Genomic DNA, 27,429 nt, shown 5'->3' with positions numbered 1-27,429 from the left:
AACCCTAAGAGTCATACACAACTAGTCTTAATGTCAGGGAAAACCTTTACAATTTACCTTATTGTGTTAGAAGCGAATTGACAATAGTTATAATGTATAGAAAAACCACAAAGTTAAAAAAAACTTGACATTATACTTAATTTCCTTTGACTAGAAGTTGGCAACATTGAGTGGCTCTTGTGTAGCAGTAAGGAGGTCGTCCAGTGTGCATGTGGCAGGACTCAGGTTCCATTGTAATAGATGGTCTGTAGTTTGCTCTTCTCCATACTCACATGTCGTGAACTCCACTTTGTGGTCCCATTTCTTAAGGTTGGCTCTGCATCTCGTGGTGCCAGAATGCAGTCTGTTTAGCGCCTTCCAAGTCACCCAGTCTTCTGTGTGCCCAGGAGAGAGTTTCTCATCTAGTATCAGCCACCGACTGAGGTTCCGGATTTTGACCTGCCACTTTTGGACCCTCGCTTGCTGAGGTGTTCCTGCAAGTATCTCTGTAGATCTTAGGAAGCTATTTCTTATTTAAGGCATTGGCTTTCTGGCTAATACCCAAACAGAGGATGGGCTGGAGATTTCAATGCCTCGGCCCTTTCATTACAGGTTACTACTTCCTGACGGATGTGAGATGTTACAATACCAGCTAAACAGTATAATTTCTGCAGTGGTGTAGGGTGTAGACATCTGTGATAATGTGGCATGTCTCATTAAGAGATGTAGTCCATACTGGGCATGCGTATTCAGCAGCAGAGTAGCAAAATGCAAGGGCAGATGTCTTCACCGTGTCTAGTTGTGATCTCCAGGTTGCTGCAGTCAGCTTTTGGAACCAGTTTTGATAATATATCACTGTGAAACATTCCTCCCATCCAAAGCTAAAAAAATCCTTCTTGGAGGCCCCAAGTTATAGAGAAAAACAAAGACCCCCACCAGTTTTGATCATTTTTCATTGTCCAGAATGGTGGGATCATTATTATTTATTTAAAACTTTTATATCCTGATCTTCTCAACCTCTGTAGAGGGACTCAGACCGGCTTACAGCAAGGATTCAATGCTAACCGCACAATCTAAAAACATCATATAATAACGAGTTTAAATATATATCGATTAAAATTACAAATAAGCCAAATCGCCAAGACAAAATCATGTCCAACTCAGTCCGTATGTGTGGCTGGTTTCAACCATTACTCTGGGAATGCTTCCTTCCATAGCCAGGATTTCACCAGCCTCCTGAAGGACAGGAGGGGGGGGGGCAGATCTGATCTGACCACTGTAGTTTTGAATATATTTGTTGTTTTAATGTGTTATTGTAATATGAACTATGATGTTTTACCGATTGTATGTGTTTTTATGGTTGGAAACCGGTCTGAGTCCCTCAAAAGAGGTGAGAAGGTCGGTATATAAAACTTTGAAATAAATAAATAATAAATGATCTCAATCGAGAGAGAGTTCCATAGCCGAGGGACCATTTTTTTAGCTTGGGGGGGGGGGGAGTTCGCCCATGCAGATTTAGGAGAAGGGTTCAGGTGGGCTTTACATGGCCAAAAGGGGACAGGAGGTTCAGTAAGTCCCTTGGGCACATACAACCCACAATCGCCAGTTTTTAACCACCACAGGCTTGGACTATCTTCAGGTTTATAAACTTTGAAAGCTTTGGGGACCAGTTCTGCTCCCCTCCTTTCATAAAGCATTCTGTGCTGCAACTTCTCCTCCTTAAATACAGGCTATAGAAGCTCCAATTTCTGCACCCTCATCTCTGGTTCTTTTCATGACTCATAGACAAACCCACCATCGTGAGCCCCCCAGAAGTGGTGGAAGGAACAGAAGTGGAGCTGAGATGTGTAGTGCCCGACAACTGCCCCGACATGAAGCCCATTATTACATGGATGAACTATGAGACCCTGACTGAACGCTCTGTCTATGCCCAAGTGGAAGAGGAGGGCAGCACCTGGTCGCTCATCTCCCTGCTCAAGTTCATGCCGCAGCGAGAGAACCACGGGCGCGAGTTGGGCTGCAAAGTCACCTACGCCAACACCACTTTTGAGTTTGAAGGATACACCACCTTGGATGTAAAATGTAAGTTTTGTTGCTACATGGCGGATTCTGAGGAAAACTTGGTACCTGGAGGCCTGGGTTACTTGCTCACCAATTACCAATTCTCCAGATTCTCCAATAGGAAAGCTTCTTTGCTTCTACACTTGGATGCTGGTGGAGCACCATTTTTCAATCATCAGCCAGAACAGCGTTTCTCAACCTGGGGGTCAGGATCCCTGGGGGAGGGGTCATGAGGAGATTTCAGAGGGGTCACCAAAGACCATCACAAAACATATATTTCTGATGGTCTTAGCAATCCCTTTGGTAGAGAAGGCTGAAGAATTCTCTGCCTGTCCTCTTCTTTTTTGGACACACCAAAAGCCCTCCTCCACTGTGATTGGCTGGCCTCTCAGCTAAGGGGAGGGCTTTTTCTGAGACTGCAAGTGGGGAGGGGAGATCTAGTGTGCTTGGCACATGGCAGCGTGGTGCACATGTGCGAATGAGGGAGAGCATTCAAGGCTGGAGGAAGCCTTGTGCCAGAGAGTCGCTTCAAGGCATGGGGGTTCTGTGTGGGATGTTTGACCCAATCCTATTGTTGGTGGGATTCAGAATGCTCTTTGATTGTACGTGAACTATACATCCCAACAACTACAACTCTCAAATTTCAAGGTCTATTTCCCCCAAACTCCACCAGTGTCCACATTTAGGCATATTCAGTATCCGTGCCAAATTTGTCCAGATCCATCATTGTTTGAGTCCACAGTGCTTTCTGGATGTGGGTGAAATACAACTCCAAAACTCAATGTTAACCAAACCCTTCCAGTATTTTCTGTTGTATTGTCGAAGGCTTTCATGGCCGCAATCACTAGGTTGTTGTAGGTTTTTCAGGCTATTGGCCATGTTCTAGAAGCATTCTCTACTGACATTTCCTCACAACCTCACCTCACAACCTCTGAGGATGCCTGCCAAAGATGCAGGTGAAACATCAGGAGAGAATGCTTCTAAAATATGGCCATACAGCCTAAAAAACCTACAACAACCCCTCCAGTAAGTTCTGTGTGCCAAGCTTGTTTCAAGTCCATCGTTGGTGGAGTTCAGAATACTCTTTGATTGCAAGTGAACTATAAATCCCAGCAACTACAACTCCCAAATGATAAAATCAGTCCCGCCCCGTATCGAGCATTTGTGCCAATGTGGTCCAATGAATGAAAATACATCCTGCATATCAGATATTTACATGACAATTCATAACAGTTGCAAAATCACAGTTATGAAGTAGCAACAAAAATAAAGTTATGCTTGGGGGTCATTACAACATGAGGAACTGTATTAAGGGGCCACGGCATTAAGAAAGTTGAGAAACACTGAGCTAGAAGCAGAGTTAAAACAATTATTCCCTCCAGAACATATTTCCACACTATAGTGCCGAGTCCTACAGTGTCTAGTCTGTATTCATGCCAAGATCTTTCTATACTATTTATTACTTGGAAAAGAATGCCTCATTACTGCAAAGGCAACCAACAATATTAATGAGTAGCACCCACCTTATAACTCCAACCCCCGTAGTTGCTTCCAGCTTAATGTGATAATGGAAGATTGATTATTAGCTTCCAATTGTGTCACATTTGATTGATTTTTGTTCCTTTCGAAGGGGAAGCTTTAATTATAAGCTTCCTCTTGGTTCCTCCCCTCTCCAAAGATCTGTTTTCCTACTCACATTTATCTGCTTTACAAACAAATCCTCTTCAAGTCTACCCCCAAATACACCCACAAACACCTTATAATTGCAGCTGTAAAAATATGTGGCCAAACTAGACATTTCTGTAATGTGCACCAGTGTCCCAAGAGGTTTTGAGCTGGTCTTCTTTAATGTAAACAGAGAGTAGGATGCAGCAAATATAAAGGGAATGGAGAAAAGTGAAGAAATCCTTTTTTCATCATTGACTACCCTCAGGCTTCAGTCAATATAACCTTGCTACCCATGGGAGAAAAAGCAATTTGGCAGGTAGCGTTTTAAGTGGAAAACCAGCGAGAGAGTATTATGCAATCTCTCTTTGCCTGTCATTCTTCTACTGCAAGCTTTCTCAGACTGCTTTTATTGTTATTAGCAAAAAAATATCAGTCCAGGGAAAGGATAACTGTGTATTTAATGCAGAATCGAATATCTTCTTGAAAAAAATTATTAGAAATAATAATAATAATAATAATAATAATAATAATAATAATAATATCGAACTGCAAAGGCTCTGGCATAAACCAGTACAGGTGGTCCCAGTGGTCATTGACACACTGGGTGCTGTGCCAAAAGATCTCAGCTGGCATTTGGAAACAATAAACATTGACAAAATCATGATCTGTAAATTGCAAAAGGCCACCTTACTTGGATCTGCACCAGGCCCGTAGCCAGGATTTCGTTTCGGGGGGGGCTAAAAAAATTTCAGGGGGAGTTTCGGGGGGGGGGCTGAGTCTGAGTGAAAGAGGGTCTAGCCTAGCAAACCTTTTGTATCATTACCCCAGTACCCCCATGCATATGGGATATATTGAGTATGGTGATCAGATAATGATATGAATAAACGTAACAGTTTAAATAATGCACCAGTAAGGCCTTTTCGCGAACCACCATGAGAATTTCGGGGGGGGCTGAAGCCCCCCGAGCTCCCCCCCTGGCTACATGCCTGATCTGCACGCATCATTCGAATATACATCACACAGTCCTAGACGCTTGGGAAGTGTTCGACTTGTGATTTTGTAGTATGAAATCCAGCATAAAGATCTCATTTGCTGTGACATACTGAGTTTTTGTGTCAGAATAATAATAATAATAATAAAAAGATCAAACTGCAAAGACTCTGCATAAGCCAGTAAAGATGGTCCCAGTGTTGATTGGAACAGTGGGTGCAGTGCCTAAAGACCTTGGCCTGCACTTAAACACAATCGGCGCTGACCATCTGTCAGCTGCAAAAGGCCACGCTACTGGGATCTGCATGCATTATTTGTGATCCAATACAACATAGTGATCTTGTCTGCTGTGTACTAATCTTGTTGTGTTTCAAATAATAATAATAATAATAATAATAATAATAATAATAATAATAATGTATTATCAAAGGCTTTCATGGCCAGAATCGCTGGGTTGCTGTGAGTTTTCCGGGCTATATGTATATATGTTCCAGAAGCATTCTCAAGGAAGCAAATTGCAACATTCACACATACCTCAAGCAGACAAACACCCTCACCTTGGATATTCCACCTCACTTACTTAGTTTCCAACAGATGTCTCAACCTCTGAGGATGCCTGCCTGCCTTCTCCTTCTCCTTCTCCTTCTCCTTCTCCTTCTCCTTCTCCTTCTCCTTCTCCTCCTCCTCCTCCTCCTCCTTAACTTTGGGTTGCTGTCAGTTTTCCAGGCTATATGGCCCTGTTCCAGAAGCATTCTCTCCTGATGTTTCACCCACATCTATGGCAGGCATCCTCAGCAGTTGTGAGGTCTGTTGGAAACTAAGCAAGTGAGGTTTATATATCTGTGGAATGTCCAGGGTGGGAGAAAGAACTCTTGTCTGTTGAAGGCAATTGTGAATGTTACAATTGACCAGCTTGATTAGCATTGAATGGCCTTGCACCTTCAAAGCCCAGCTATTTCCTGCCTGGGAGAATCCTTTGTTGGGAGGTGTTAGGTGGCTCACCCTGAACATTGCAAAGATATATAACCTCAATTGCCTAGTTTCCTACAGACCTCACAACCTCTGAGGATGCCTGTTATAGATGTGGGCGAAACATCAGGAGAGAACATTTCTGGAATATGGCCATACAGCCCAGAAAACTCACAGCAACCCAGTGATTCCGGCCCTGAAAGCCTTCAACACATTATTAATTTTATTTATACCCTGCCTCCCCCCCTCGCCCCCCCCCCCCCCCCCGGAATCAAGTCAGCTAACACTTCCAAACTAGACAAGTTTTTAAAAGTGTAATACAAAAGTTTTAAAAAACCCAATTAAATAGTGACAGTGTGGTAAAAACAGGATTAAAATATAATAAATACACATAAAATGGCCTTTAAAACTCATAGATCCCCCACCCCCACCCCGCCAATCCCACCCAACCTCCCTAAAGCCTGTCTCTTATCCTTCCACAAATGCCTGTTGGCAGAGAAAGGTCTTGGCCTGTCTGCGGAAGGCCAGCAGGGATGGGGTCATCCTGTTCTCCCTTGGATTGCTGTTGTTGTGTACCATCAAGGCGCATCCAACTTATGGTGACCCTAAGGTGAATCTATGGGCCCCCAGTGGCACAGTGGGTTAAACCACTGAGCTGCTGAGTTTGCTGACCAAAAGGTTGGTGGTTCAAATCCGGGGATCAGAGTGAGCTCCCACTGTTAGCCTCAGCTTCTGCCAACCAAGCAGTTTGGAAACATGCAAGTGTGAGTAGATCAATAGGTACCACTTCTGCGCGAAGGTAACAGCGCTCCATGCAGTCATGCTGACCACATGAACTTGGAGATGTCTATGGACAATGCCGGCTCTTCAGCTTAGAAAAGGAGATGAGCATTAACCCTCAGAGTCAGACACAACTAGACTTAATATTAGGGGAAACCTTTAGCTTTACTAAGGTGAATCTAGCATGAGGTTTTCTGGGACCAAGAGTATATAACTCATCTAAAGTCACCGAGTGGGTTTCAAAGTTCAGACCACATATTAGCCCTGATTTTTGTGGAGAGGTACCTGAATATCTACCTGAAATTGATATCTTTGGTTTTCCTTCCCAGTCCCACCTCGTATTGTGCAGGCGAACTCCTCCATGGATGTGATCCATGGCTCAGACGTGGTGCTGATATGTTCTGTAGACAGCAGCCCTATGGCTCTGATCACATGGCTCCGAGAAGATGAAGTCCTACATGAGGACGTGGCTGGGAACCTCACGCTGCATCTAGAAAATGTCACTTACCTCCAGGATGGCATCTACACTTGTATGGCTGAGAACATCTATGGCAAAGACAACCATTCCCTGGCTTTGGCTGTGCTATGTGAGTGCCTAATTCCTGAATTCTGTGGGGCAGATCTACCCAATAGGGTGGGAGGACTACTATGAGAATATGAGTTGAAACAAAGAATCAGGAATCTGACCTTCAAGCATTTCGAACAGTGGTTCTCAACCTGTGGGCCCCAGATGTTTTGGCCTACAACTTCCAGAAATCCCAGCTGTTAGGATTTTTGGGAGTTGAAGGCTAAAACATCTGTGGACCCACTTATTTGGACCTTTCATTATCTAAATCTGGTCCAATCACATTTATGACCCCAGTTTTGTTTGATTTTGTCCTTCAGGTATTATTGTTGGATGTTTATGGTTGTGAGGTTTTTAAAATAATAATAATAATAATAATAATAATAATAATAATAACAACTTAATAATAATTAAAGTTTTAACTGCAAGTACACAAATAAAAGGACAAGATAAAGCAGGGGAAGGAAAGAGAAGTAGGAAGGGAAAAAGTCAGAGTGATGAACATTATTGTCAGCTAGATGTCTGCCTTAACCGAAGCAAGCCATGACCCACAGCATCAATTATTGAAGGGTAAGTAAACACCTACGTTCTTGAGTAAATGATTTTTAATCAAGGTCTAATTGATTAAATGGGTTTTGTTCAATTGGGATTCAAGCCCATATGTGCTCCAAAAAAAAACCAAAAACGGTTGAAGTTAGATTACATCCAACACGTAAGAGCAGAACAGTAAGTCCGTTCAGTGATTGAACACCGTGGTGAACACTTGTACTTTCAGCTTTGGAATATGGGTCTTTTTGTTATACTAAAAGGATGAAGGATCCAACTACGGTCTAATCAACTCACAGGGTTGTATACATAAGCATGGACAAATATCAAAAGATTTTTTTTCTAATACTAAGTGTACTGCAATACGTCCAGCTCCAAAATGACATTCTTGCTCCATTGTTGTGCGCAATAAAGTTCAAGGAAGGGGACAAGTCTAAACCTGCGCCCACCTCCCACACTAGGAACCCCTGGTAGCTCAATTGGTTAAACCCTTGTGTGGGCAAGACTGCTGACCAAAAGTTTGGTGGTCTGAATCCGGGGAGCTGGGTGAGCTCCTGTCTGTCAGCTCCAGCTTCTCTATAGGGACATGAGAGAAGCCTCTCACAGGATGGTATAACATCTGGGTGTCCCCTGGACAACATCCTTGCAGACAGAAGCAATTCTCAAGTCGCTCCTGGCACATACACACACAAAAAACTCCCATACTTCATTTATTTTTAGCATTAATCCTAATCACTTCTAATTTTGGGCCTATCAATCAAGCAAATCCTTTATTTCGATCATATACCAGCACAGGAAATAAAAGTCATTGGCCCTATCATTGGCCCTATCATTGACAATATCTACTCTTCCCCACACAGAAATTATACCTTAGGGAAGCATCACTTTCACCAGAAGAAAGGTTTTCCTTTTACCTCATTATTATTATTATTATTATTATTATTATTATTATTATTATTATGCCATGTCTCCATGTGCAGTCCTGGGAGCCATAGTTTTACAAGGTCCATACCCTTCTCTTAGTGCATTTACAGTATGGAATGAATGCCCTTGCACTCCACTTTAAGTGCCATGGCTCCATGCAATGGAGTCCTCCTGGGAGTTATAGTTTTCCAAGGTTCATACTCTTCTCTGTGGGGCAGGAGAGAGAAAGAGAGTGAGAGACATAGAGAGCATTGCCACTTTCCCTCCCTCCCTCTCTGCTTCCTGAATTGAAACATAACACCTTACAATTTTTCCTCACAAAGAACACAGGGAGGGATGGCAGACAGTGCCTAGCAATTATAGTGTGATGGCAAATCTACTGAAAGAATGCTGAGTATAATTGAGTAACACAGATACATTTAATAGTGTGATGAAGAGTTTCCCTCCTCGGGAAATCATCCATTTAATTTCAAGATTGAGTCAGACTGAGTTCTACTCTACCAAAAACTTCCCAGTTTCAATGTGATGAAGTTCAGAGTTCTGCCAGGGGTATTTTATATTTGTAGTGGCAGAAAATAGAGGATCCTGTCAGTTTTGTTCCCCTTCCCTTCACAGATGCCCCTTGGAAACCAGTTGTGAACACATCCGTGGTGGCGGTTGAGGGAGATCCTGTAAGCATCCTCTGCACCTCGCAGAGCAACCCCGAGCCCACCATCACCATCTTCAAGGAGAAGAAGCCAATGGCTATGGGAGTCTACCAGAACCAGGTGTCCTTGGAGTTTGAATCAGTGTCTCATGAGGATGATGGGGAATACTGGTGCACAGCAGAGAACCAGTTCGGTCAGCGCAGCACAGCCTTCAACCTCACCATTGAATGTGAGCAATGGACCCTGATCCCCGATAATTCCCTTTTCAACAGTGAACCTTAATGGGAACTGTTGCTCATGCTCCCAGGAAGTAATAATACCGGAAATTGTGTTCATCGGAGCACATGCAAAGGTGCTCTCCCACCAGTGCTCATGATGCAAAATTGCATATTTCTCCCCTGCATGTTTGTGTTTTATTAAGGGTTTTCTAGTTTGGAGGCAGTAGGATCTCCCAGGGCCAAAAGCCAATCTGAAACATATTGTTGAAGGCTGAAAACACTGGGTTCTTGTAGGTTTTTCAGGCTATATGGCCATGTTTTAGAAGCATTCTCTCCTGATGTTTCACCTGCATCTATGGCAAGCATCCTCAGGAGTTGTGACCTCACAACCTTTGAGGATACTTGCCATAGATGCAGGCAAAGCATCAGGAGAGAATGCTTCTGGAACATGGCCATATAGCCCAAAAAACCCTACAAGAACCCAATCTGAAATGTTTGGCTGCCTGAACAAAATGGCATTTGCAGATATTGGGTTCTTCCAGATTGGTTTAAAGAAGTGATCGTTCTCATAATATAGCTATTGGGGTTTTGCTATTTGTCGTGACTCCATAACTGCTTATTCCATTATTTTGGGATGTCTTTCTTGGATTCTTGGATATGTTCTAAAACCCTTGCAAAAGTTTTTAAATCTGGTGTGTAGTTTGCTGAGGTGGACCTGTAGAAAGCATCTCATCATTATAATCTTGTAGGACTGCATCTTCCAATAGCATTTGCTACTGGCTATGCTGGCAAAGGATACTAGAAATTCTAATCCTATAGTATCTGTAGGCGGGAAACAAGCAAATCCATTGGACTGGTCCAGTGTTACACTTCAGACTTTTCTCTCTCATCTTCTGCTTCTGATTCTCTCTCTGTCTCTTTCTCTTCACAGTTGCTCCAATTATCCTGCCAGATTCCAAGTGCACAGCGGCTCGGGACACAGTGAAGTGCATCTGTGCGGCCAAATCCAACCCGGAGGCCGTGATCACTTTTGAGCTGCCTACGCGTAATGTGACGGTGAACGAGACAGACCGGGAGTTTGTGTACTCACAGAAAACAGGCTATGTTGTCACCAGCATCCTCACTGTTCAAAGGGAGGTGGACTCCCAGCTGTTCATCGTCTGCTCTGCCAGGAACCACTACGGCACCAAGAATCAACAACTGCAGTTCCATCACTCCAGTAAGAGTCCAGCAAGCTCCTCCTGATCCATACAGTGCAGGCTGACATCAACCCTGATTTTCAGGACTCCTGCCATAAGATTTGTCCTGATCTTCAGTCCCACTTGTTCTTTTCTGTATTTGTCTAGCATGCGAACAAGAACTGGCAGGAGAAAAAGCAGAAACTTTTGCCCATCTACCCAGTTTGGCTGGGACGGTCCTGGTTAATCCTTTAACATTTCACTTTCCCATGCCTTTTTTAAATGCCTCTGTTTCTCTCACTCCCTCATCTCCCCTTTGTTCTCAGCTTAATTCAAAGCAGTTTGCATTCATTTAACTCAGCAAGTGGGAGAAAGATAGAAAAGAGTGGGGAATCCTACCCTTCCCAGTAGGCTCAGGCAAAAGCAAACTGTGACAGCTTCTCTCAACTTGTATGTTCTTACTCATTTCTAAGTAATGAAATTGGCAGGCGTGGGTGCTTTCTGGATCTGCATGCCACACACACGCTCCTTGGAAAGAGAATGTGTGTGTTGCTTGCAGGCCCATGACTGCCAGTGCCTGCAACCAGGCACCTCCTCTAGAGTAGAAACAGTGCTTTTTCACATCACGGAGTAAGAGGCACTTGCAGGCACTGTCAGGTGCAGGCACTTTCTCAGCCTGCACGCCACACACACACACACACACACACACACACTTACTTTTCAAGGAGAATGCATGTGTGGCATGCAGGAGTGCCTGGATCTGCCAGTATGTCCAGCTGAGCGCTTCTTACTCTAGAATAATAGATGCTCAGCTACAGGCACTAACGGTGTGGGTGCTCTGGGCCTGCAAGCCACACATACTCTCTCTCTTTCAAAGGAGAGTACATGTGTGGCATGCAGGAGCACCCATGCCTGCCAGTACCTGCAGCCGAGTGCCTCTTACTCTAGAGTAAGAGACGCTCGGTTACATGAATTGGCAGGCATGCATGCTTTCTGGACCTGCATGCCACACACACTCTCCTTGGAAAGAGAAGGCCCAAAAAAGCATTTGCACCTGCCAGTGCCTGCAACCTGCCAGTGCCAGAAACAGCAGGTAAGGAGAAGTCTCCTTAAAGCACGTCTCAGGAAGGGAAGCATGGGTGGGAAGGCCCTCCCACAATAATGGGCTGATAGAAAACGGATCTTTCGGCACCAAAGAGCAAAAACATATATTTCCTTCTCCCCCCCCCCAATTTTGGGAGTCCCCCAAAATACGGATCAGGCCCCCACCAAAAGCCAGGACACAAAACAGGTCAAGGCTTACTCCAAATGGACAGCCCTACAAACCACCATTCTATGAAATGTATTTCCAAAATCCTGTGCCTTCTCTGTCTTAACAGAGGCCAGATCTATGCTTACAGAAACACCCATTGCTCCCAGCATAGGCCAGGAGACACTTTGAAAGCAAGACTATGGCTGGATCTGTTTTATATATGTTTACATATTTTGCCTCTATTGTATTGGCAGCAACATTATTGCCCTATTGCCTATCCTGTTCTTGTGGCTTTTTCTTTTACAGACAGTCTGATGTGGGCAAAAGTGGGGCCTGTTGGAGCAGTGGTTGCCTTTGCCATCCTTATAGCTGTGGTGTGTTATGTCAGCCAGACCAGGAAAAAGTAAGTTCTTTTTGTTACTGCAAATTATAGCCCACCTTTTCCCCAAGAATAGGATTCAAGGGAGCTTACAAGTGAAAATGCTAACAATATATACCCAAAAGTCAAAATTCAAACACATCCAAATTAAAACAAGTTGCAACATACACATAATGCAGATAGAATACAATTAAAAGAGTAACATTGAAGGCAGCAAGTACTCTCTTAAAATCCCTTTCATTAAAAGCCTTCAGTTCTAAAACTTTCTCTGAATATAAAGAGCCTTGTCACCTAATAGAACGACAGCAGATAGGGAGTGAATCCAAAATTCTTGGAGCAGCGTGTAAATATTATTAGCCTGCAAGTCCCAGTAGCCATAGGCAGGATCGCCAATGATAAGGAATGCTTGGAATTACACTCCAACTAACTCTGGAAAGCTGATGATTCATGCATTAAACCTAATTCTTGGTAGCAAAACTGAACAAAACTGGTTGGATTTATGTGCAGAATTCATCACAGTAAACCCTTGTCATTTTGTTGTCTTTCTTATTTTGCAGGAAAAACACAAACGAAAGCTCCAGCTTTATGCAAACAGACAACCCCCCTGCTGTCTTCAGTGGAGACTACAGGGGTCCAGGCAAACTGGAGAAATCAGAGGTACTGGAAGATGAAAGAGGTAGAAGCTATGCCAGTGCTAGGTTTGGAAGTTCCTGGACAAGATAGTTTGAGGGTGCCCACAGCCCTCCTATAGTTCCTGTAATCTATTCACTTGCTTTTCTCCTTTTGGCCCAGGGCAGGCATTCTGTGGCCCTTCCTCCCTATGTTTTTTGGACTCCAGCTCTCATGATCTCTGCTCATTAGCTAAGCTAACTAGGGCTGATGGGAGCTTCAGTTGAACATATGAAGAGCTGCTTCCTAGCATTAAAGCATTTGCATCTTTTGTCTCTCAGCACTTGCTTGCTCGGATAGTCTCAAGTGAACAGACAGTGGCAATAAGCAAGGAGAAGTCCAGGACCAAAACACTTCTTGTTTTGGAAATGCTTTTCATGGCATGCTCAATAATGTGACTACTGGCTGCCAGACTTTGACCAGAAAGTCATGGTTTGGCATCCAGATGCATCACAAAGACACATATGACTGTGTTACAGATACTGTACACATGCCAGATGGGCCAACCCCAAATACACCCCTTCCCGTCCAAGTTTGAGAAAGGCCATTCTTGAATTCTTCGTCTTCACATGTGGCCCATAATTATGGTGCTTGAAACTAAAATCACAGTTTGAGTCCGGGCCCTTCCACACAGCTATATAACTCAGAATATCAAGGCAGGAAATCCCACGACATCTGCTTTGAACTGGGTTATCTGAGTCCACACTACCATATATTCCAGTTCAAGGCATATAATGTGGGATATTATTAATATGTGTGGAAGGGGCCTCAGAAGAACATCTGGGTAGCAAATAGGATGTGGGTTAAGGAATAGCCTCCATGAATGGAGTAGCAGGAAAAGGGCTGAGAGATACAATGGCTGTGGTCCTGTATAGCACAGCATAGTGTAATACTGGGTTGCTGTGAGTTTTCTGGACTGTATGACCATGTTCCAGAAGCATTCTCTCCTGACATTTTGCCTGCATCTATGGCAGGCATCCTCAGAGGCCCTACAGCCCGGAAAACTCACAGCAACCCAGTGATTCCAGCCACGAAAGCCTTCGACAATACATAGTGTAATAGTTCCACATGCAGAAGTATGCTACACTAAGCCATTCAATATCGCCTGGACCTGTGAATGAGCCACCGCAGGCCCTTTTTCCCATGGCTATTCAGTGACGAGCTGGAAGCAAGAAAGGGAATCAGAGAAGCCTCTGGTTTTGCTCTTGTAGCCAGACATAGAATGGTTAGATCATCCACTGAGAACTATAGAGGTCCTTCAAAGGTCTCATAATTCTGTGTCTAGCTACAGAAACACAACCAGACAGTTCCTCAATTCCTCTCCATGCTCTCCACCAACCTTGCAATGGCTATATAGGGCTGCAGTGGCTGCATAGTAAATCTGGGGAGGGAACCTTGGTCATTTCAGAAGGTGGAAAGGAATACTCACCTCCTAACAGCAAGAACACTCACATGTGTGTGTTTGTGTGTATGTGCAATGTTTCTATCCTGGTGGCTTCATCTAGAATGAACCAATGCCAGCAGATAGCATTGGAATGAATCAGCTCCAGGTATTAGTGTGATTTTTAAAGGAGATACCCAACGTATTAATGCTATTTGGTTTATGAAATCAGAATATTTGTTAGCTTCTAAGACCTGGAGCAAATTCACTGCCCCACTAGCTACTGTTGGGTACAGTTATCATATGGTTAGTGGCACAGATGTCAATTTTAAATTTGCAGGCCTCTATCTTAACAAATGTTGGAAATAGCAACCTTCTAAAGCCTCCTATATTAGTTATTTATTATGTATATAATTGTGAATTGCTTACTATATTGTATGTATATGATTTAATATGCAGTTTTGCCTTAACTCTATGTTGTTTGAGGTTGTGGGAGGTACTGCTGACCATGTGACTAGATCTGAGACTATTCAGACTGAGTCTCCATTTTAGAAGCCAGTACAGTTTAGAGCTGTGGTTCTCAACCTGTGGATCCCCAGGTGTTCTCACCTACATCTCCCAGAAATTCCAGCCAGTTTGCCATCTGTTCGGATTTCTGGGAGTTGAAGGCCAAAACATCTGGGGACCCACAGGTTGAGAACCATTTATTTAGAGTGTTTGCATCAGAAGCAGTACAGTTTAGAAGTTAGTCAGTGTCAGTATGTTGCCGTGATAAGTCAGTCTGTATTGAGTTCAGTAATGTTCAGTAATGTAGACTGAAGAGAGTGTTAGTCTGTATGCAACAGCGAAGAGATGAAAACAGAATGCTTTAGAGAACTTACTGTTTAAACTCTCAACCAATAAGAAATGTACCTGTATGCTGAATACATGAAATATGTAAATAAGTAAATCAACTATATTACTTTTAACTAAGACTACTTATTTTTGGTTTCTTGAGAGCTTGATTTAAAAGCAATATATTTTGTGGAAAGTAGATGCTTTTAGGCAATTGAAATAACACTTCTGAAAATCTGCTATATATTTTGTGCATTGGCATAATAACGTTAATAAAACTTTATTTATAGACCACTCTATCTCCCCGAAGGGACTCAGGGTCGTTTCCAACATATATGGCAAACATTTAATGCCCACGAGAAGACATATAAACAAATTACATCAAAATGGAACACATCAAACAATATAAACTTCATAACATACAAAATTTAACCAGAAAAATAAGCTTAAGCATATCTTTGTTCCTAACAGTTCAGAGAGATAACAAAATACATCAGTCTAACAACTGAGAACCCCAATTTGCCTTGCATGAATACTAGTGGATATTAAGGAGAAGATTAATTCAAACAAGTATTTAAATCTTCTCAGGAAGATCATACTTTACAAAAGGATGTGATTATTCCAAATAGTGTGAGTGCCTATCAATCTCCAAAAGGGTCATGCTTCCAAAACGCTATGGAGATTCCTGGTTTTCTAAAAGGTTATGGTCTCTAAAAGGTAATGCCTTTCCAAAAACGAGGGAGTCCCCAAATTAAAAGCAGCTGGTGATCCATATTAGCAATACAAGTTCAAAACAACTGTATGAATTTTTCATTTTCTGGTTGAAAGAAAGGGCTTCCTGATAGTCTTGAAATTCTGTTGGGAAGGATAAGAGAGCAAAGAGTTTTCATGTGGTTTTCTCCCTATATTTGAATGTCTTGAAGTGTTCCAGAAGATTTTTTAAAAAGAGTCTCATTTAAGAGAGAAAAGGCAGGATATAAACAATAGCAATAATTAAATAATTTTTCAATGCAAAGTCAGGTAAGACGGGGGTTTTTTGCAAAAAAATATGCATAAATGTGTCTAATTCACATAAGTGAAAGAAATAGAATTTTTTTTTGTTTTTGCATGTGAGGATTTACATTCCTAACTAACAGATCCGTTCTAGCAGAAATAGATTTATGTGTTGGGGAATCAGAGCTGTTAGGGTGATTCCAATAAAATATAACAGAGTACCAAAACATCAATTCACAGCCAGCAGAAACGTACATGTGGTGAGCAGAAATAGCCTATGTTTTGGGTCTCTTTGGGAGAGAGACTATCAAGATGACTGGCTTCATTTAAAAATCCACCTCTATCCCACAATTTCTGGCTGCTGTTAAAAGAGATGTCCTTCTCATTGAAGTCACTAGTGACTACTCTTCCTTTTCTAATAGTCTAAGGAGATCTGCTCCCTGGAGAGCCACTGACCCAGGTAGGTAAGTATGGACCCCCCTGTCCACGTGTCACATTATGTCCCGTCCCCCGGTCCCCACGTTTTTTCTGTGCAGCATTTGAGTTGTTGAAATCCAGTCTTCCACATCATACTACCATATTTTGAGAAATCTACAGCTAATTTAATGATGGAGAATCATGACATCACGTTGACATCTTATAGAATCATAGAGTTGGAAGACACTTCATGGGCCATCCAGTCCAACTCCCTGCCAAGAAGCAGGAATATTGCATTCAAAGCACCCCTGACAGATAGCCATCCAGCCTCTGTTTAAAAGCTTCCAAAGAAGGAGCCTCCACCACACTCTGGGGCAGAGAGTTCCACTGCTGAATGGCTCTCACAGTCAGGAAGTTCTGCCTAATGTTCAGATGGAATCTCCTTTCTTGTTCCTATTTGCAAAATAAAATAGGAAATCTAGGGTAGTCATCGGAAAATAATGGGAGAGTTTTCTCTCCGATTTAAATACTAGTAATGCAGTAACTAGTATTTACATATCCAATAGGTGGATCAGAGTGGTTTTCAATCAATGTTACAACTCAATAAGGTCAACTGGTATTATTGTACAATGTAAACACTGTAATGTGCTGGGAAGGCTGATGTCAGTTCTAGTGTTCATTCTATGTTGTTTTGCTCACAATGTTTACATTGTCCTTGTCGGTTTTGATGTTTCTGTTTTGACATTTCTCATGTCTCTGATTTGAAGTTGATGCCAATAATATATGAGTGTTCCTTTGATCTGACAGCAGCTCTCCTGCATTAAAACATTTGCTGCCACAAATCCTGAGAGAGGAAGTTCCTTTCAGTGTCATGTAAAATGCTCTAGATTGTTTGCCCAGTCTCTTTCTGAATGGCCTCCTGCTTCTCCTGCATGGAGTCCGTCCTCGTCTCTGTATGTGTCCTTTCTGGAAGCTTTTCCTACATTTTCTCTTCTTTCTTTTTGCATCTTTGAAGATATGGTTCTAGTGCCAAGGCTCAGGCCTGAAATATCTGATGAAAGAACTAATTGGATGGAATTTTAATGCTAATGTTTTGTATTTTATGTCTATTTACTTTGTTTTTAACTGGACAAATGCTCCATTTGATTATGTTCTTATTTCAATTGCATTTTTGTTTGATGGATTGTTTATTTATTGTCTTATGGACATTTGGTCCCATGTAAAACGCCACAAGTCCCTTCAGGGAGATGATGGCGGGGTATAAGAATAAAATTATTATAGTCCAAAAAAGTAACTTTTCCAAACTTTGCCACTGAACATATTTGTCCTTTGTCATTTTCTTTCAGAAGAAAAGCATAGAGTCTCATCTTACTTCTTCTTTTTGTCCTCAGTTTAGCTCAGTGGCTACAAACTGAGTTCAAAGAATTAAACTTTGAACTCATTTTGGGGAGAAGAAAGAAAGGGGCAGAATCTTGACCTTCCCAGTGAGCTCAGGCAACAGCAAAGTGCAGCATCTATTATTATTATTATGTTTATTATATTAGGAGTACCTGGTGGCACAGCGGGTTAAACCGCTGAGCTGCTGAACTTGGTGACCAAAAGGTTGGTGGTTTGAATCCGGGGAGTGGGGTGAGCTCCCACTGTTAGGCCCAGCTTCTGCCAACCTAGCAGTTCGAAAACATGCAAATGTGAGTAAATCAATAGGTATCGCTTCTTAATGCAGTCATGCCAGCCACATGACCAAGGAGGAATCTATGGACAACACCAGTTCTTTGGCTTAGAAATGGAGATGAGCACCACCCCCTAGAGTTGGACACCTCTAGAATTAATGTCAAGGGGAAACTTTTCCCTTTACCTATGTTTATTATGTTTATTTAGATCCGCTTTTTCTCTCCATAAGGAGAATCAAAGCAGTGAACATTAAAAGCATTACAATACAATTTCAAATATACAAATATTAAAACATCATTAGTATTAAAAACAATTCAGATAAAATCCATAATAATTTAAAAACGACAGCAGCCCCTGACCTGATATTTAAAATCTTCTTCTTTAAAAGCCTGCCTGAATAAAAAGGTTTTAGCCTGTGGGCAGAAGGACAGCAGGGAGTGGGCCATTCTGGCTTCCCTGGGAAAGAAGTTCCAGAGTCGAGGGGTAGCCACCAAGAAGAGAGGCCCCTCTCTCGTTCCCACCAACCATGCTTGAGATGGAGGTGGGACCAAGAGAAGGGCCTCTCCTGAAGATCTCAGGGTTCATACAAGAAGACATTGTCAGCCAAATAGTCTGGACCTGAGCCATCTAGGGCTTTAAAGGCCATAACCAGCACTTTGCATTGTGTATGGAAGCAGACTGATAGCCAGGGGAGCTGCTGCAACAGGGGGTTGTCAGCTCCCTGTAGCAGCCTGTTAGCAAACTGGCTGCAGCTCTTTGGACCAGCTGAAGTTTCCAAGCAATCTTCAAAGGCAGCCCCACGTAGAGTGTGTTACAGTAATCTAGGTGGGATGTAACTAAGGCAGGGACCACCGTGGCCAGATCTGGTTTCTCAAGGAACAGGAGCAGTTGACGCACAAGTTTTAATTGTGCAAAGGCCCTACTGGCCATCACAGATACCTGACTGGTCTCCTAACTGATGTGTTCTTCCTCATTAATATTTTCGACACCTTGACGACACTTTGATGTTGCTTGGCTACATCTTGCCCAGTTTTCATCTAAGAAATATTGGAGAATATGGAAAAATATATCTCGGAAGTTGGCATTCTGAAGTTGGCATTCTGCAGTCTTTCAATTGCATGTCTCAGCCTGCATAGGCAATGGTGAGAAATGCTGGGAGTTGCCATTTAACAACACACAATCCCACACTGGCATATACTATTATGATATGATACAGTGGCTAAGTGGAATCCCTATGGTCACAGGCACTGGGCTGAGGACTGGAGCAGGAGAGAAAGACCTTCTGCCTCAAGGCTTTCCAGCAAGGCATCTGGAAGGGAAGCAAGATGCTGGATGACGTCAGGGGCGGGGAACTATGATCCTTCACATCTAAATATACTGCATCTCCTCTGATTTCCATTAAATGTTGAGGGTTGATGGGAATTATAGATAGGCAACATTTGGTCGAGAGGGGCTTCTTCCGCGATTCCTGTTCTAGAGGGACACCTGACCTCACCTAACTCTTCTGATGATGGCCTTCTGATCCCAACAGTCAGATTAAGTCAATTTGGTCTTGAGCTCTTAATGATCAGGTGGTCTTCTGTCATTTTTCAGAAAGAGTCCATTGTAGAATATTTTAATATAGTTTTAAAAATGCTTTTATCTTTGTATAGTTTTGTCTGCTCATCACATCAGTAGCCTTTGCAGGCTAGATGATACAAAGCCATTTTGACCCCAACAAGTGTAGTTGCTAAGGGGAGAAGGGTAAAATGAGGGCATTTTAACCCAAATATGCTTCTTCCCTTCAATTAAATTTTCTTCGTTCTCAAATTTCCAGCATTGTGGGTCTTTGAAGCTACAATTCACTATTTAGAAACACAATTTAGAGGAAACACAATCCAAGGAAACGATCTGAGCAAAATCAAAGTGCTGCAACTTCTCTTAGCTTGTCTGTTCTTCACTTTTGGAACCTGAAGCACACTCTAATGTTGCTTCATCACACATGTCCTAGGACTTGCAGTCCAGCAACATCTGGTCACACCGTCTCCATGCCTGCTGCAAATTCAAAATGTGAGTTAACTTGTTCTTTTTTATTATTGTTTTCCCCGCTGCAGTACGGGCGCAGTGATAAACGACTCTTGGCCAAGCGCGACGACCTGGGCATCGACTACGCCAACATAGACTTCACCAAACTGTCCACCAAGGACAGCTACACCCTGACGGAAGAGCTAGCTGAATATGCTGAGATCCGAGTCAAGTGAGGCCTTTTCCCACCACGACTACGGCGGCTCCCATGGATCTCCCCCATTGGAACTATTCTAGTCTAATGAACCCCTTAGCTGTGCATATTGGCCTGGCAACCCAGTCGGCCATTGCGTGAGGACTCAGACCCACCAACTGGGCTTGAGGTCCGATGCCCACACTTTTCCATTCCATGTGTTTTCTCTCCCTCCACCCCAACATCCTGAAGATCACTCTCAATGCAGAATAATTTATCTGTATTATTTGCAAAACATTCCTTGGGCCACCCAATCAAGATGGCAATGAAATGGTAAAATGGGGCACCTGTGTGGCAGATTGATTTTATCTAAAGTGTGCCAACTGCATGCTGTTTGTGATGTGTGCAGCTGGGAAATGACTCTAGATTATCTCAATGACAGTGAATAGCCACTCCAGAATAAATAAGATGGTTTTAGGTACCCCCCCCCCACCCCCACCGTGAAGCTCCATGAAGGGATCACCTTTGTGTATGTTATGTGTGAATGAATCAGATCCCCACTTGTACTTGAGTATGATTAAAGCCTGGATGAGTTAACTATGTTGGATTACAACACCCAGAACCCCCAAGTTAGCATTCCCCAGCTCAGGAGCAACTGATGCTGATTAACACAAGTCTGTTTCACATTCCAGATCCAAGTTTTAAGCTCTCAGAGCCTAATTCTACCCAATGCCTTTAAATTAAAAAAAAATAAACAAATACAAAGGTGCTTAGAGGTATGTTGTTCTCTGTATCCTAGGCTTCCCCAAAAGCATATATGAATTTAGAAAGGACTGATCAGAGAAGAAATCAGTTGACAGAAGACTGCCATTGTGGAACACATTAGGCACCTTCTTCAAACTATTCTGATCAGTTATCTTCAATTGGTTTCAATAACTCCCACTTCTATAAAGTGGATGCCCAATTTAATGTTGCCTAAGAATGTTTTCTGTTTTGTAAAAAGGGTTCTCTTGCTTTCTGAACAGCCACCAAAGACTTTCCAGGTATCCCGGATGTCACCTGCCAAAGCTTTTCAGGCTGCTCTGAAAGGGCATGCAGCTGGGTATGGCACAACAGCATCTGCCTGGTTCTGCTGCCTTCTGGCACTGAAGCATGCCCTTTTTTAGAAGGTAGAGGCATTGGGCAAAGAACCTTCTTTTTCCATGTTTTCTTTAGCCTTAGTAAAACACGACACCAATCTTGAAGGTGTCAACACCAAGAAGCTGCCTCCCTTCCCTACCAGTATCTAGTTTTCAACCAGTCAACAATACCATGACCTTCTGTAACTATGTGACTGTATAGTGTAAAAGAGACATATGTAAAGTAGCTCACCATTATTTAGTAAATTAAGGAGCCCCAGTGGCACATTGGGTTAAACACTTGCCTTGGCAGGACTGCTGACCCAAATGTTCAAATCTGGGGAGCAGGGTGAGCTTCTGTCTGTCAGCTCCAGCTTGCAGTGCAGGGGCATGAGAGAAGCCTCTCACAGGATGTAAAACATCCAGGCACCCCCTGAGCAACGTCCTTGCAGACGGCCAATTCTATCACGCCAGAAGTGACTTGCAGTTTCTCAAGTCGCTCCTGATATGAAAAAAAAAATCTGTAGGTCAAAGAACAGGCAAAGATTGGAAGTATCTATGATAATACCTAAAACATACAGATGCCAAGCTTTATTTGGTAATTAGGTAATTACTTTATTAAACCAATCAAAAGCTAATGAAGTCACAAGAAATTGTTAGCGTACTCTATGATGCACCATTCTGGAGAACTCCAAAACTTGCTTGTTGACTTCATTACATTTGGGTTTGTGCTAATTGAAGTACCATGGCATGGTATTAAAAGCAGAATTTCTTATAAACTGGAGTAAAAAGAATTCGGAAAATATTATTTCCTGATCCTTTTTTGATAGACAAGTCACCATTTAGAAACCAGTAACATGAATATTGAAGATGTTATTTTGAAGGATGGTCATAACGTTTCAAAACTAAAAGTGTCAATATAGTATGATCCCCCATAGAATGAAATAGGTTTCATTCCAGTGAAATCCTTCTTTTTATGGAATTTCCATTTCATTGACAGAAATGCCATCCATGTTCTGCATCTTCCAGAATAGGGGCTTGTTTCTGCCATATTCAATAGCGAATGAACAAAATCCCATTCAAACTAGGGCACAGGATGAAGAACAGAACAAAACTGAGGTCTTGCAGGGAGAGATCACTCTTTGTTCTTGGGTATACAATAGAGTCACCAGCCTTCTTCCACTGCCCCAAATGTAATGATTTATCAGTAGCCTGCCATGAGGAAGATATATCTGGAACAAGGGTGAGGAAGGAACAGCAGTGTGTCCTTGGGTTCTAGTGCCCATTGGTCCAAACTGAATGGCCCATGGTCAGAGATCACAGGCATTTAATAACATCTGCAAGGCACTAGCTTCCCCACCAAAGATTTGGGGGTGGTAAATATTTTTGCAACTATTTTCTATGTTGTAGGGTAGGGGGAAGAACCTCAGCTGCTGGGAGGATACCCTTCCTTCATGCTACAGGAAGCCACCAAGAAGTATTAATAAAATCAGGTTTCTGTTCCACTCTTTAAAATGGAGGCTCTTTCCCATCCCATCTTCAACGCACGTATCTCTTGTGTCTGTACTGTATGGAGAAATATTATATGTTGATGATCATGCAATTTGCAAATCACACACACACCCACCCATAAAATACTATCTCTAAGCTGGAATTCATCAAACGCACCTCAGGAGGAGTTCTTTCTTGCCTCTCCATCCAGTAGGATGGATCTGCACCAGGGCAACTGGTGTTTGCCAAGAGCAACTGAATCACTCTGATTCCCAGTTAGCACATTTATGGGCAGTATCTACTCTAGTTTTGTAAAGCAAATCCAAGTTTAACCAGAGATACACCCCAAAGAAACCCCATTTACTCCATGTTTTGTAATCAAGCTAACTCCTCCCATCAGAGCCCCATTGCCTAACACCATTAAGCTTTAACATATGGGACAAAATTAAGGTATATTCTATTTATTCTAAGGGTACTTTTTAAAACAATGACGCTTTGTGTTTGAAACAAGTAGAAAGTCTCCAATCTAACAACTCAATCTAAATTCTGTTTTTAACAACAGGAAGTGATAGAAATCACTTCTTGTTTTAGTTAAAGTTCTCTCCTGGGCCAAAAATAACCCATATATTTCCAATGGGAACATTTGGCAGCAAAAGCATTTACAGTATTGTTTTAAAAAACCCAAAACCGTTTTGATTCCCAGGTATTGGGAACCACCTGAATTCCATAGGTGATACTTAGCCCACTCCCCATCTGAAACCATATTTTTCCACAGGTTGGTTTTATTTTTCTCAAAGGAAGCCACTCCTATTATATATGCTTTGGACAAGAACTGCAGCTTTCATGAAACATTCAGTAACTGAAGGACAAAAACACGCGTTGGACTCAAAATCCCATTAGTCTTAGCCGGCATGACCAATAGTGTGATACTATGGGAGTTACAGCCCTGCACTATTGTTGCTGGATAAACATTCACAATCACTGTAATAAGTGCTACCAAGGCTGACATCAAGTATCACAAAGAAGGAGACCAGGACAATGCTGTAAATAAGATGGAGCACTACAGCTCCCTAACTCCTCCCTGGCCTGAATGAAATCGCTTTGTGACAGGAATAGTGTTAAGACTGGGTTACTGAATCTAAAATGACTTGTGGGCAGTGGCAATTCTAAAATGACATTTGCATGTGGGTTTTAGAAAACTATGCATTATTGCGAGTCAAATCCAACTAGTTCTGTCTTTGCTGACTGGAAGCCACATTCCAAGTTCTTAAGAAATCATTTTCCATAACCTCGCTGTTGTGCCCTTTAATTTTAAAAGCCAGTGGGGGGAAAAAACATTAGACTTTGTATGTATGCAATTCACTGTTCTACAACTCACTTTAGATATTGCAGTGTTTCAAGTTCCATCTTAGGTCTCAAGGCAGAGCTCATCTTTTTGCGAGTCTTATGCCACTGTCCATAATATGAGCTACAGCCACAATTTTTACTTTTGAAGATCAAATCCCTGAACACAGAAAAAGTAATTATTGCATATTGTTGTATTTATCTTCCTTTTGAGAATGAGAACAACTGCAATGATATGGAGACACGGTATAGTCTTTTCGGAACAAGTGCCACTTAACTCAGTGGGATTTTCTTTTGAATAGACATCTCTATGGACTCCAATATTCTAAGATATCACACATGACATACGATTCCTAGGAATATATCCATTTGGATTGCAGACAGGGGAACCAAGTATTCAGATAAAACCCAGTATAGGGAAAAAATAGCATGAAAAGGAAGTGCTCTGCTCATTTTGAGCTTTTTTTTTTCAATATGAAGAACAATTTTAAAAATGTAATCTCCATATGACTCATTTTGCTTTTTGCATCTGAATTGGTTGTGTCAGAACACATATTTTGAATACGTTCCAAAATAATGTCTGACCTGTTGAACTTGTGGACTTTATTACACTCCCAACATGCCATTAAAAGCATTGTGCACATTTGGTGTGTATGTGTGTTTGCATTCTCCCTCTTTTGACAAAGATGAGTAACAAAGAGAAGTATCCATTCAGGTCACTGCTTATTTATATGTTAGTTATTTGTCAAGGTCTCCTAAATGAATATTTTTTGCTTGATTGTAAATAGGGGTCAGATGCATATATTAATTTTCCAGCATACACAATTTGTTCTCTAATGTCTTTATGTACCTTTTTCCTAACGTGTGCATGTGCATGGGGGTGGGATGTTCCTGTGTGTGAATGAATATCAGGTAGATATAAATCCTTGTGGTGATCTCTATGGGCAGTCCAGCCAAGCTGATGAAGTCAAGACTAGGCCACCTATCAGGTTGGAAATATTAATATAGCAAAATGCTGGGCTTTTTGTACATCTCTGGTCCCACCATACAGCAAGTGTTTAATGACTTTAACCCATCTGACTTTGTATTCTGAAAGAAATAAACAAGTCTTTTACAAATCCACAAAGTATCTTGGCTCCTTTCAGGTACACCTTCAGAATGCATGTTTCGCACCATCCAACGTTTCACAGATGAAAATGTGCAGCCAAGTGACATCAGAAGTAATTGTGGGTGCATCTACACTGTGTCACTGATGCAGTTTGACACCATTTTCACTGTCATGGCTCAATGCAATGGGAGTTGTAATTCTAGAAGGTCTTTAGCCTTCTTGGCCTCACCAAACCACAGAAGGCAAAGGCAAGCCCCCTCAGAACAAATTCTATCATGAAAACCAATTGAAGGGAAACATCAACAAATTTTCTCACATAATGAAATCTAGTCTCAGTATAGAATTCTTCCAGCAAATGCTAACATGGAATACTTTTGTACAGGAAGGTGGAAAAATCAATATATATAATAAGTTCAGATAGTAAAAGGGGAGCAGGAAATGTTGCCCTCCAACTGTCCTGATTTGGCAGGAAGAGTTCCAATTAAGCCTCCTTCATTCTCCCCTTCTTGCTGTTTAATAGTGTCCGGTTTCCCTCTCCTCCTTCCATATTCCACCGTTGCTTTTAGGCCCCTTCCACACAGCTGTATAAAATCCACACTGAATTGGGTTATATGGCAACGTGGACTCAGATAATCCAGTTCAATCAAATATTGTGTATTATCTGCCTTGATATTCTGGGTTATATGGCTGGGTGGAATGGCCCTTAGTTCACTTAAGTTGCTGCAAACTTAGTTCAAAATGCAGAAGTAGTTTGCTCTCAGTTAAGGGAGGAGAAGAGAGGAATCTTGCCCTTTCCAGTAGGCTCACACAAAAACCTACTGTTGCAGCTTCTCCTGGCTTCTGTGTTCTTCCTCATGTATAACTTTTGCCATCTTGACCACACCCTGATGTTGCTTGGCCACATGTGTCCCAGTTTTCATCTGTGAAAAGTTGGAGGGCATGAAAAATGCCAGATATGGCTAAAACAGAAGTGGCTCTGTGTCACCTTATTATGGCTGCCTTGTCACCCCAGCTGCTCTGCCCACATTCCAAGAATTTCCTTGTTTTACCCTGTCACAAAAGAATCTATTATTAAGCAACTGGTGCAAAACAATGAACCTATTATATATGGCACCTTAAGAATTAGCATGTATAGTATGGTATAAAATTTCTTTACATTACAGAAGCTAGACCTGGATCTACTGACAGATCTCCACAAGAGCTAGACCACTGTTTCCAAAACTGGGATCCCCTTTGCTCAATGCTGGGGTCACAAAAATTTGGCAAGAGTGAAAGATTTCTGAAGGTCGCCTAGACATTTACACGAATCTGATAGCAACAACTTGCTGTGTTTACAGTGGACTTTACAGAAGATGCTTCAGCTGTACTCCACAAAACAGAAAATCAGCTGGTTAACCAAGCCTAGTAAATGCTGATGTATTTTCAGCAAATATTTGGTTGGAAAACAATTCAAATTGAGTGGAAAGGGTTTAAGAAGCCCTGCACTAGATAAACAACAATAATAAAATAGCCTTTTAAAATAAGCCTTCGACAATAATAAAATAACTCTAAACCTCTGCCTTTTATTATAAACTAGCTTGGATACCCGGTGATGCCTGGGTCTTTTGAAAAAGGCCTAGTTTGTTTTTGGATGTCATGAATGGACCCATTAGAAATTGGTGCAGATCCATGGCTAATGAAGGTACAGTAAATCCCATCGCCTATGGACAATCCTTCCCCCAAATCTCACCAGGATATAAGGTGCGTCATGCAAGGTCTGTGTCTCAGATTTGGTACAGGTCCGCCATTCGTGGGGGTCACAGTACTCTTTGGAGGTAGGTGAAGGTACTGCAAACCCCATCATCCATAGTTCATTCTCCCCTAAACCTCATCATGGGGGTTCTCTGTGCAAAGTTTGGTCTAGGTTAATTGTTGGTGAGGGTCAGTTTCTCTGGAAGTGGGTGAAGGTACTGCAAATCCCATCATCCATGATGCATCCTCCCCCAAACACTGCCAGGATGTAAAGTGCGCCATGGATGCCAAGTTTGGTCCAGGTGCATCATTCGTGAAA

At 42.2% G+C, this 27,429-nt stretch overlaps 1 protein-coding gene across 9 annotated transcripts in view; it reads left to right on the top strand.

The window, feature by feature from the left end:
• Positions 1-25,397, top strand: part of LOC132780240 (myelin-associated glycoprotein) — a 103,824-nt gene extending 78,427 nt beyond the window's left edge. For 4 of the 9 annotated variants that reach the window (XM_067460692.1, XM_067460690.1, XM_067460691.1 and 1 more), the window contains 7 exons: positions 1,765-2,061; positions 6,777-7,034; positions 9,098-9,358; positions 10,279-10,566; positions 12,084-12,180; positions 12,714-12,813; positions 20,215-25,397. In XM_067460692.1, coding sequence (XP_067316793.1) covers positions 1,765-2,061; positions 6,777-7,034; positions 9,098-9,358; positions 10,279-10,566; positions 12,084-12,180; positions 12,714-12,813; positions 20,215-20,361 — 1,448 coding nt within the window. In that variant the 3' untranslated portion in view covers positions 20,362-25,397. Of the gene's footprint in view, positions 1-1,764; positions 2,062-6,776; positions 7,035-9,097; positions 9,359-10,278; positions 10,567-12,083; positions 12,181-12,713; positions 14,770-14,898; positions 16,098-16,455; positions 16,498-20,214 lie in introns of those variants that run through there. The other 5 variants (XM_067460694.1, XM_067460695.1, XR_010908729.1 and 2 more) reach the window with 5 other exon arrangements.
• The last annotated feature ends 2,032 nt before the right edge of the window (positions 25,398-27,429 follow it).

The sequence above is a fragment of the Anolis sagrei genome, chromosome X (assembly GCF_037176765.1).
Source record: "Anolis sagrei isolate rAnoSag1 chromosome X, rAnoSag1.mat, whole genome shotgun sequence".
NCBI lineage: Eukaryota > Metazoa > Chordata > Lepidosauria > Squamata > Dactyloidae > Anolis > Anolis sagrei.
The sequence above is the reverse complement of the archived record's forward strand: the minus strand, read 5'-3'. Positions and strand labels throughout refer to the sequence as shown.